Source organism: Monodelphis domestica, chromosome 1, assembly GCF_027887165.1.
Source record: "Monodelphis domestica isolate mMonDom1 chromosome 1, mMonDom1.pri, whole genome shotgun sequence".
Taxonomy (NCBI): Eukaryota; Metazoa; Chordata; class Mammalia; order Didelphimorphia; family Didelphidae; genus Monodelphis; species Monodelphis domestica.
In genome coordinates this window covers 349,915,944-349,928,137 of record NC_077227.1, presented here as the reverse complement: position 1 = coordinate 349,928,137, position 12,194 = coordinate 349,915,944, and the positions used below count along the sequence as shown (strand labels likewise).

The 12,194-nt window shown below is 44.0% G+C and overlaps 1 protein-coding gene across 3 annotated transcripts in view; it reads left to right on the top strand.

The window, feature by feature from the left end:
- The window catches only part of CAMK2A (calcium/calmodulin dependent protein kinase II alpha), a 99,008-nt gene that overhangs the window by 49,558 nt on the left and 37,256 nt on the right, over nt 1-12,194 (top strand). For all 3 annotated transcript variants that reach the window (XM_007473867.3, XM_007473866.3, XM_016428195.2), the window contains exons 10-13: nt 5,494-5,616; nt 6,674-6,757; nt 8,275-8,317; nt 11,629-11,669. In XM_007473867.3, coding sequence (XP_007473929.2) covers nt 5,494-5,616; nt 6,674-6,757; nt 8,275-8,317; nt 11,629-11,669 — 291 coding nt within the window. The remainder of the gene's footprint in view (nt 1-5,493; nt 5,617-6,673; nt 6,758-8,274; nt 8,318-11,628; nt 11,670-12,194) is intronic.

Below are 12,194 nucleotides of genomic sequence, written 5' to 3'. Positions count from 1 at the left end.
CATAGCAAGAATTTAGTATCCCTTTGTAAATAATATTTGTACTGGGAGTAGGGTGGGTGCAGCCCTCACATCCAAATATCAGATCCAGGCCCATCTGAGGCTTCTTTCTAATGGTTCATCCTTCAGATCCATGTGGGAGGAAAAAAGGAAGAAAGGGATGAAGGCCCTCTCTCTAGTGTTATCCATCTCCACCTGCTCTCTGGTGTCCAGATTTCCATTAGCTTCTACTGATCTTGGTATGGGTGCTTCCTTGTTCCCCTTAGTACATTCAAGACTGGGGTTACCTTTTTCTTCTTTTCAAGAGGACTTTATTAGCAACGAAGAGAAAGACCCATACAACAAAACTAGTTCATAGAGCATGGAACTGTTGAAAAAGAGAATTCAGGAATCTCATTCTAAAATATGACTAATCTACCCTGTTGGGTGGTACAGTTTCCAGGGCTATCTAGTTTCTCCCCTTCTCATCAAATTAAGCATTTGGGCCTCACCTCATCATGCAGCCATATGGAATGTTCCCTCAGCCAGGAACCAAACATGAATATCTCCCCTAGCACTTAAATTCAACTCAGCCTTCTTTTTCATTGCAAAGTTGGTCTTTTCTTCTCCAGCCTTGCCCCTTTTCTACCTTAGCTCATTTGCAAAGCTAAGCTAACTTATGAACAATGGACCAACTGTTGGTTTTACTAACTAAATATGAGTTTCCCCCCCTCCCCACTTTCTTTGGGACTTCACTCCCTTCCTTCTCTTAATTTCAGAATCTCTAAAGCTCAATGGAACACATTTTAATAAATCTGCAAGCATTTAAATAGTACAGGGAGAAGGAAGAACACCATTTTTACTAATGGGAAGGGAAAAATAATTTCATTATATCATGCATAGCTCCCAAGCACAGAAAAATATTGTCCTCCCCCAAGTAAAGGACTATCCCAGCCAAAGTTGATTCCCCCAGAATGTAAAGAATATAGACATTAAGTCATAGAAGAAAGGATTGGAAGAATGGAAATATTTGGGAGAAGAGAAGAAGGGGCACATGGTCATTGCCTTCAAGGTTCTGGAGGAGGGTCAGGGAGAAAAGGGACATGGTTGGTTATGTGAGTCTCCAAGTAGGATTCCTATATCTTTGTTCCCTTGCTGCTTGTGTCCCCTATGCCCCCACTCCCTTTTGTTTTTATTTTGTATATTTTTTTTGGCATAGAGACTGGACAGAGCATTGGCCTTGAAGCCAGGAAGATTTGAGTCCAAATCCTACCTCTGACCCATACTGACTTGGTACCCAGGGACAAGTCATTTAACCTCTGCTTTCTAGGATCTCTCTAAGATTATGAGTTTTAGAGAAAGTGCCAGCATGTAATGGTAGAGAGAATTTTTATCCAGAAATTCCCCACGTCAATGAATGAAGCAAGGAGATCAGTTAGGAGGCTAATGTAGTTAACTGGGTAAGAGGGGATGAGAACTTGAACTAAGGTGCTAGCTATTTGAATAGAGAAAAAGGGTAGGATGGAAGAGATGAGATGTGGAGTCAGACGTATTTAGCAGCTTATTGGATTTGTGGGGTAAGAGAGAGTGAAGAGTCAGGGATAAGGCTAAGGTTATGAATGTGGCAGACTAGAAGATGATGGTACAATTGGAAAAAATAAGAAGGTTTGGAATGGGTTTGAAAGTGGAGTGAAGATAATGTGTTCTGGGGGCAGTTGGGTGACTTGGTAGATAGAGAACCAGGCCCAGAGATGGGAGGTTCTGGGTTCAAATGTGGCCTCATATTTTTTAGCTGTGTGACCCTGGGCATGTCACTTAACCCCAACTGCCTAGCCCTTATTCTTTTGTGTTGGAACTGATACTTAGTATTGATTCTAAGACACAAGGCAATGTGTATTTTTTTAAAATCAAAGAAAAACATTGTGTTCTGTTTTGGCTACATTGAGTTTGACATGTCTCTTGGACAACCCAGTTTTGACTATCTAGTTGGTGATGTGAGACTAGAGCTAGGGAGAGTTTGTGACTAGATAGAGAGATCTGTGAGTCATCTGCAGAGAGATGAGAGTTAAAACCATCAGAAGAGAGGAGGGGGGGAGGAGAAGGAGAGAGAGATCAACCCTTTTGGCTACATGTAAATTCCATTGCACAGAACCAATCCAATATGGAAGAGACTTTAATTTCCTTCCTATGTACACACACATGTCATCAATCTAGCCTGAGATTCAGCAATGACAGCTAGGCACAGTGGATATAGTGCTGGGCCTGCAGTCAGGAAGAGTCATCGTCTTCCTGAGTTCAAATCTGGCCTTAGACAATTACTAGGAGATGGCAAACCATGCTAATATCTTTGCCAAGAAAAGCTCAAATGGTGTCACCATCAGATATGCCTGAAAACAACTGAACAATAATGCGATCATCTAGCTATAATATAGAATTTAGAAATGGAGGGAGTATTAGAGATAAGATGATGATCATCCAGAGGATAATCCAGATACTTCCCTTTTCTCCAAGCACCCTTGCCCTTCCATTTCAATAAATTAGTTCAATCTAGGGAGAATTTATTCAGTGCCTGCTATGTGCCAAGCACTACACAGAAAAAGACAAAGGTGAAGCCATCTCTGTCTTCAGGGTGTTTACCTTCTACTGGAAAAGCACTTTGGAAACCATTAAAACTAGTATCTGTCAGTAGGAATGTGAGAGCTCTTGTCATTATTAATATTTTGATATTTTTCTCTTATGAATGGTAGAGTAGTGTAATAGATATAAAGCCTAGCTTCAGAATCAGGAGAACCTGGATTCAAGGTCCACATCTGACACATACTAGTTGTATGACTGAGAAAATCACCTCCACCTCCCTTCTCCCTGCTTCAAGATACTCCTATGGCTCCCTATCACCTCCACAGCCAAATATAAAGCTCTATTTAATGTGTAAAACTCTTCATAACCTGGCCCCTTCCTACCATGTCAGTCTCCTTATATCTTTGTCCTCTCCATGTACTTACTCTGTGACCTACTAATATGGGCCTCTGCTGTTCCTTGAACATAACACTCCTCCTAATTCTGGGTATTTTTGTTGGCTGTTCCCCATGTTTGGAATGCTCTCCCTCTTCATCTCTGCCTCCTTCCTTGGCTTAACCCCGAAGTCCTTCAGGTCTTAGCTAAAATTTCACTTTCTACATGAAGCCTTTCCTGGTTCTCTTCCATACCAGTGCCTTCTTGCGTCTGCTGATTGCCTCCAGTTTATTCTGTATAGATCTCGTTGGCAGATAGATGTTGGCATGTTGTCTCTCCCATCAGACTGGGATATTCTTGAAAACAGGAACTGGTTTCGCCTTTCCTTGTATCACCTTCTTCTAGAATTGTGCCTGGCACTTTTAAAATAATTTTTTAAACCCTTACCTTCTGTTTTAGAATTGATATTAAGTATTGGTTCCAAGACAGAAGAGTGGTAAGGGCCAGGCAATGGGGATTAAGTGACTTGCCCAGAGTCACATAGCTTGGAAGTGTCTGAGGTCAGATTTAAACCCAGGACTTCTTATCTTTACACCTGGCTCTCAATCTACTGAGCCATGTACTTGCTTCCTGAGGCTTTATTTGATCCCAGGTTCTCTTCATTCCAGGTCTGATTTTCTATCTACTGTGTTACTTAGCTAACCCAGAGTAGGTGCTTAATAAATGCTTACTGACTTGATGTACTGACTTTCAGTTCTGAAATTCTATAATCCTCTGAGTTCATCTTTTATTGTTCAGTCATTTTTCAGTCATGGACAACTCTCCATGATCCAATTTGGAGTTGTTTTTTTGTCAGAGATACTGGAGGGGTTTGCCATTTCCTTCTCGAGTTCATAGTATAGATGAGGAACCTTGAGGCAAAAAATTAAGTGACTTACCCATGGTCATAAAGCTAGTAAATATGTGAGACCAGGTTTGAATTCAGGAAGAGGAGTCTTTCTGATTCCAGGCCTGGTGCAGAAAAGAGAAATAGCTTGCCTCAGGTAGCAAAGCTAAGTCTGAGTAAGAGCCAGGACTAATATACCCAGATCTTGGACTCATTGAATTTTAGCATTGTAAGCGACCACGGGAGTCAAGTAGCCCAATTTCCTACATCTTGCAGGAAGCCTTCAATTGATAAACTTTGTCCTTATGTTATCCATCTTTTGCTTGAATAGCTTCAGGGATGGTGAGTTTTCTTCCTCAGGAGGCAGCAATTCCATTATTAGACAGATTGATTTCCTAGAAAAGTTATTCCTTGTGTTGAAGGGAAAGGAATCACATAGAATAAATTGAATCCCTCATCCTCATGATAGCCCTTCAAGCATTTGAAGCCATGCATCATGTCTCCCCTATATCTTCTCTTTTTCCTGCTAAACAACCCTAATTCTTTCCATCATTGCTTGTATTGCTTATATGCTCATATCTTCCTCATCATCCGGACACGTTCTCTTTTGTCAGTTTTCCTCCTCATATGTGATGCTTCACAGTGCTCGGGGTGCTGTCTACCATCACCTTCCCTGATGGAGTCCCTGGACTTCTCTTTCCTTACGCACAATAGGCACCTGATACATCTTTATTGTTGAATAGAAGGAAATAGCATTCATTCAACCTAAGATCCCATTAGGTTCTTTGGCAGTTATAATGTACTGTTGACTTGCATGAAGATTCTGGTTCACAAAAACCCCTAGGTCTTTTACATATGCATGTTGTGCTTTAAAAAAACAATACCCTTACTTTCTACCTTAGTAATAAATCTAAGACAAAAGGGCAAGGGCTAGGCAAACAGGGTTAATTGACTTGCCCAGGGTTACATAGTAGGAAATGTTTAAGGCCACATTTGAACCCAGGATTGCCTGACTCCAGGTCTGGTGTTCTATCCACTGAGCCATTTAGGTGCCCTTCACATTGTACTTTTTATTTTATGGACTCAAATGGAGGATTTTCTATTTATTTTCATATTATTTGATTCAGCCCATTTCCCCAAACCTCTTTGGATGTTTTCAATGCTATAGAAATGTGAGCTATTATTGTTATTGTTATTATAATATCCTGATTCCATCATCTGGTTATCTGTCCAAATCACAGACAATAACATTGAAGACTGTCATTCTCAGATCTTCTCTTAGCTCAAAATCCCCAGGTCTTTCAATCAATCTGCCATATTGTTCCTGGTGTTTCTCACAGCTCTGATCACCCTCAGTTAGACAGATGCCAGATAGACTATGGTAGCTCTTAAAGTGTGGATCCTAGAGGTCAGGGTTCATGTAGAGAGGAGATGGCTTAACCCCTCTGCCCCTCTCCCATTGGTACCCAGTGCTCCCCCTGAGAGAGATGGAACTCTGACCTTGCTCAGGCAGGCGAAGGGCTCTGTGGCCACTGTTTGTATCTCTGGCAGACCCAAACAAGAAGGCTCTCTGTGCCATGGCTCTCCTATGCCTGCTCCCCTGCCAGGCAGGAGTTGTTTTGATTGCAGGGGGTGGCCTGTGGCAGGCTAGCCAAACCTGGCCCATTTGCCCCTTTCAGTTCCCATCCCCGGAATGGGACACAGTTACCCCAGAAGCAAAGGACCTGATTAACAAAATGCTCACCATCAACCCTTCCAAGCGCATCACAGCTGCAGAAGCCCTCAAGCACCCCTGGATCTCTGTAAGTAATGCCTTGGGTGTGGGGGGTTGATAGCCAGAGTTGGGGTGTGCATAGAGACTTGGGTCACATGGCGGGGATAGCTTGCTTCTCAAGGGACCAAAGAACATTCAGCACTCTCATTGCTCCTGGGTGAGTGTTTAGAAAATTATGCAACACTACTTTGCAAATTATACCCCTTGCCCTTGTCCCTGTCCCAGAAAAAACTCGTTAGGAGGAATGAATTGGAAGTCAATAATTAATAATAATAACTAACATTCATGTAGCACTTACTCTATATTGGGCACTGGTAAAGTGCTTTAGAATCATCTCATTTGATCCTTAAAACCCTGTGAGGTAGGGCTATCATTATCCTTATTTAACAGTTGAAGAAACTGAGGCAAAGAGAAGCAAAGTGACTTGTCCAGAATCACACAGCTAGCTAGTAAGTGTCTGAATCAGGATTTGAACTCAGTTCTTCCTGATTCCAGATCCAGTTTTCTATCCATGTTGTACTAGAAAGAGCAATGGATTTTATGTCAAAAGATGCGTTTAGCTTCTGGACCTAGCATTTACTGGCTGTGTGACTGGGCAAATTATTCAACCTTTTTGAACCCCAGTTTCTTTATAAATAGGTATAATAATGCTTGCATTGCTTATGTGGCAGGGTTGTTGTGAGGAAAATGCTCTGTAAATTATAAAACATGGAAATGAATTTTCCAATGTAAAATGTAAAAATTTACCAATATAAAATGTAAATGTAAGGTAAAATTACAATGTAAAAAACCAAACAAGCATGAGAAGCCCTAGCCCCCTAATGTGGCTCCATCTTTTCTACTGCTTCCTCCCCTTTTAAAATTAGGTCTCCAAACTTATTGAACTTGCATCAATAGGGATTTATTGCTTATTCTATTTTGTTAGGCTGGCCCTTGCAACATCACACCTTTGCTCCTATTTGCCTGTTTTCAAGAGGGGAGCCCCCCACCCCAGAAGTTTGGAAAGTGAAACTTTCCTGAGATAAAAGTTCTACCCCCAGCTCCTCATCCTTCCTGTTCATGGCCTTCTTCTCTTCTCTTGCCAGCACCGATCTACAGTGGCCTCCTGCATGCACAGACAGGAGACCGTGGACTGCCTGAAGAAATTCAATGCCAGAAGGAAACTGAAGGTAACGACTTGGCCTGATTTCCTCTCTGAGACTGCTGGGCTCTTGAATGGTCCACATTTCTGTCAGGAGGAATAGTAGACAAGACAGGGTGCGAGCCCCGTGGGGACCTGGGAGATTCTCAGACCTTGTCTAGGCTATGAGCAAACAGTGCACTCCACAGGAGAGTAGAAAAGGCATGTGAGTGGCTGACTAGGGAGGAAGCCCACCTCTTCCTCCATCCTTCCAGTGGGAAGCAGCGGAGACATAGACACCACATAATTAGAGTCTAAATGGCATTAGACTGGGGGTCATGAAGCAGTGGAACTTAGAGTCGGAAAGACAAAGGTTTGGATCTTGCCTCAGGCATGACTAGCTGATGACAGAGTAATTCCTTTCAGCCTGTCTAGGCTTCAGCTGCCCTATCTATAAAAATGACATCATTTGACTGGATGACTCTAAAGGAAACTCTCTAAGACTATAAGATGCAAAACAGGTGCCAATTTATTTCTTTAGAGAGATTTTCTTCACCTAGAATTCTCTATATTGATGAAATCAAGAGTCTGGACAAAAATATTATTATTATTTAGAATAATAGCTCCTGAATACCCTGTGCCCCTCAGTGTGGGTTGTGTCAGAACAGGAAGGAGTTAAGTATGCTTCCTACCCAGTTAAATGGGACTATGAGCCCCCAAGATTACATGGAGCTGAGGCATGATTTATTTTAGACATGCTGAGCTCACTGGTAATCTCTTTCTTTGCCCGTATGTACTGTTCCCAAGAGTCTTCTAGCCTCCAATAATGGGAGGTAGAGGGGAAGAGCAGAAGACTACATTAATTAAGGGATATTGGCACCAAAGGGCTGGCGAAATCCCAGGAGAAGACCCTACTTATCTTGAGGATAGTTGAGCCCAAAGGGATCTTAGAAATTGAAGCAGGAGCCAGAAACCTTATCATACAAGATGATATCTGAACTGAAAAGGCTTTAGAAATCATTCTTCCATCCTTTCACTTTACTGAAGTGGAACTTGAGGGGATGGAAAGTTTTTCTGATGGCCTGGGATTCCTTAGTGAGATAATAGACTGGCTGGAAAGAGAGCACTGAATGCTCCAAAAGGAAAGGGTTAACTCAAGCTGAGAGCAGGGGAGGAAAGAGGAAGGAGGGTTGAGAAAGTGACCACCTCCCTGACTCAGGCAGGAGATTTACATGGCCTTTTGGAGACCTAGTTGGCAGGCCTTCTGGAGTCTAGCCAGCAACCCTGGCTTAGGTTGGAGCTGCCTATTAATACTCTTGTCCAACACAATCTTGTCCCTGGAGTTGTGCCCACCTAACACCCTTCCCAGCCAATCTCTTTTTTTCTTGGGATTGCTAAAGACAGATGGACAGAGGGATGGGGGAGAATGGGAGGCTTGGTCTCAGAATACAATCTCTCCCTCTACCCACTCTCCACATTTTCTTATCCCTCCCTCCTTCCCTTTTTCTTCCCTGGTGTCTCTTCCTACCCTCCCCTCTCTTGTTGTTCTTTTTTTGTCTGTTTCAGGGAGCTATCCTTACCACCATGCTGGCCACCAGGAACTTCTCTGGTAGGTGGTGGGACCCTTTGGTACTCAGGATTTGTCATACACAATTCAGCCCTGGCATTGAAGGCTTTTGTACTCATGGTACTTTAAGGATGCAGGAGAGGGCAGGGGTGAAAACATTCCTGCTCTTCTTGCCCAAGGAACTTATTCTCTGGTCCCCACCCACTGCCATCACTGCCTGCTCAGCATACACATACACGGAGGCAGCTAGTCCTTTGGCAAGACTTGGGGTGACAGCTGAGGGGTGGGTGGAGGGGGAAGAGGAACATAGGGTGCTGACCAAGTGCTGAAAAATCCCATGGACTTGACGGATGTTGGTCCCTAAACAAGCTGCCCATTGGCTAAAGCCACAAACTTGTATTCTGGACAGAAGACCTGGGTTCAAGACTCTGGCACTTAATTAGCTGTACGACCCTGGGCAAGTCATTTAAACCTCTGGAAGCCTTACTTTCCTCACCTGTAAAATGGGGATAACACTATATTCGAGGTGGTTGTGAGGAAAGTACTTTGTAAGCTCTAAAAGGCTTCTAAGAATGTAAAATAGTCTTTTGATCATTCTTCTCTGTGCCATGTGTGAGAATGGTTCCTGGGCTGGGAGTAGAGGCAGCATCAGCCCTGATATTAAAAGCAGACTCACATAAGGAGCTGTCGAGGCCTAGATTAGAGCTTTCCTCAGTTGGTCCAAAGGAGGATAGTTAGGAGGGAAGAAGTAGTGGGAGATGCCTACAGAAGTTCCAGGGACTTCCTGTGAGGGTGAGTAGGAAGTTCCCAATTAAGTGGAGGGGTGGGGAGAGAAGGGGGAAGGGACAGGAACTTGAATTTAACAGGTGACCCTTGTCTAAGGGCACATGAGTGATAGCATTACCAGAGTCTAGCTGCTGATGCCAGGTGTTTGGGAGGACTGAAAAAAACAGCTGAATTCAGGCAGCAAAGTTCATACCAACGGTGGGGTCTCTGGAGTGATTCTGCATTGTAGTGTAAGCTCAATTCTCTTTCCTGGTCCCACCTATCACCAGGCAAGGATACTGTATGCTCTGGGTCTGAAGGTTCATCCCATTTCCCTACTTCCAGGAAGCATGGAATCTTATCCAACTTGGGCAGTAGCCAGAGGCCCAATCAGTAGAGGAACCATTCTTGGCCCCAACAGACCCATCCAAGAGTGTCTTTCCTTCTCATACCATGGATATGGCATACTATTCAGGCTGCTAATTAGAGACAGACAAAATGCTTTTGTCTAGCAAGCTAGGCTGTGTGGTACAATGGAAAGGGCCTTGGATTCAGAATTAGAGAACCTGGGGTCACATCCTTGCTCTTCCATTGTAAGAATTACCCATGAAAACTTGGTCAATCTATTCATATCTGGGCTTGACTTATCTCATCTTTAAGATGAAGGACTTGGGACTAGATGACCTTGAAGTTCCCTTCCAGCTCTAACTCTCTGACCCTATGAATCTATGACTCTTTCTATCACTAACCATGAAGCCTTATTATCTATTCACCACCCTGTCTGTTCACCCTCAAAGCTAGGAGCGTGCCAGCTGTCAGGATTTCCTTTACATCCTCTGCCTTCTCTAGTCTGATGACTTGTTGAACTCCCTTTGTTAGAGACCCTAAACAGGACTTTAAGGGCCAAGAAATTGATTATGAAACATCTTCCCTATTAAAAAAAGACTATATTGGTGTCTTTTAAGAGTCTTAGAAAACAAGATACTGATAGTAAGTAATCAAAGACAGGACACTGAGAGGCATAGTGGAAAGAGATGGTAATCCATGGATCTCTTCCTCTCTATGACACTTATTTTCCCTTATTGAACCCCAGTCTTCAATACAATTGAGATAATAATTCCTGCCCCACTTATATTACAGATTTGTGAGGACTAAGTAGGATACTAGAGGTGAGGGTCTTTTGGGAACTACAAAGTACAATACTAACATGAGGAATGAAATGGTGCCTCTCATTCCAGGCTCCAAGGCATCATGGGTATGCAATTAAAAAAGGGTATCAAGGGTGTGTAGTAGGAACCTTGTGGAGCTCTTAGCCCCGGGGAGTCTGAGCTGGGAAAGTGTGCAGAGTATGGCATAGGTTAGGGAATCTAGGGAGAGAACAGGGTCTAGAGAGTCAGGTAAGATTGCAACAGCTGCTGTAGGTAGGCCTTGGGGTAGGGTTGAATATTGACCAAGATAGGTAGAGACAGATGTTCACTCTTTTAGGCTCACTATGCTTCATTAAAGCAGTTTTGAGTAGTCAGGATTAAATTCCTGACTGTTTCTTTCTTTCTTTGTTCCTTTCTTTTCTTTCTTTCTTGTTTATCTCTCTCCCTCTCCCTCCCCCCCCTTTCTCTTTCTCTCTTTCTTTCTTTCTCTCCTTCCCTCCTCTCCTTCTCTCTTTTCTCTCCTTCTTTCTCTTTTTCTCTCCTCTTTCTTCCTTTCTCTCACACTTTCTTTCTTCTCTGTCTCTCCCTGACACCTAGATAAAGGTTCAGTCAGAATGTTAATTGGGATGGGTATTCTGGCATTTTCTGGCTGGTATCCAAACATAAGCACTGTATCCAGGAGGGGTGTGTGGTAAGGAGATGACAGAAAGGTAGAGGCCTCTGGGAATTTCCTTTGGAGCAGGAGTCCCAGGGCAGCTGTTTACCTCTTTTCTGGCTGCTGCCTGAGGAACCAACCCCCACCCTGGGCATGGTTTCCGGAGCTGAGAGTCTAGGGATGGGCTATTATAGCTAGAAGGCACTAGTCTGGCCCTGGGAGGGGGGCCTGGGATAGGACCTTAACAGTGGGTGGGCATCTGCTTCTTCTCATTGCCAAAATGGGGCCTGCAGCTGTCCAGTGAGGAGGATCGGATGACACATGACCACGGCAGCATGGGGCTAAAATTAGAGAGGGGGCAGAGGCAGGGAGAGAGTACAAACTGCCACTGTCCCAGGAGTTTGAGAATCTGGGATTAGCCTTGGGACTGAATGGGGCTCAGAGGAAATCCCCCAAGACTGACTGGGGACCCCTGTGGTGGTGTTGTGGCTAGGACCCTTGGGGGAGGAGTTCTCTTTCTTTGAAGTGCCAGAGTGTCCTGTGGCCCAAGGAGAGGGGAAAACTCCTCCTTCCCCTGGGGGGGCCAACGCTGGTGTGGGGAAAAGGAGGAAGAAGAGGAAGAGAAGGGTGTCTTTCTTAAAGATTCTGGATCCAGTCTGCCCTGTGCCCCTCTACCCCAGCCTCTCATCCCCTGCCTCGCTGCTCTCGGATGTTGCTCCTCCTCACACTTTGGGCCTTGGTGCCCTGTCTTGTACTATTAACTCTCTACTTTGTTTCCATCACAGGCGGGAAGAGTGGGGGCAACAAGAAGAATGATGGTGTGAAGGTAAGCTCCCCTTGATGCCTGAAAGGGCCTCAGAGTGGTGGAAAAGAGCACAGCATTTGGAACCAGAGGGAACCTGGATTTGAATCCCAAATGCTACATACTATTTAAGACTATGGGTAGTTTACTTAAGTTCTCTGACCTTTCATCCCCTCATCTATAAAATGAGAGTGATGGATTAAATGAAGGTTACTACCAATTCTAAATTTATGATGCTATGATAACAGACTGTGTGTGTGTGTGTGTGTGTGTGTGTGTGTGTGTGTGTGTGTGTATGTGTGTGTGTGTATATAATGGGTGGAGCTCCTACCCCTCTGGGTGATTTATTCATAAGGCTGATCATCTAGGACAGTACCAGCGTTGGGGCACCCCCAACTGGCTATTGGTGAGAATCAAGTCACATGGATTATTCTATGATGAAATGGGTCCCTTGGAATAATGGCCTCTCTTCTTCCCCATCTCACCATTGGGTGCCCCTTTTTCCAGGCACTGCTCTTCTTTGAGGGCACAGGGATGGTTGGGAGCAGA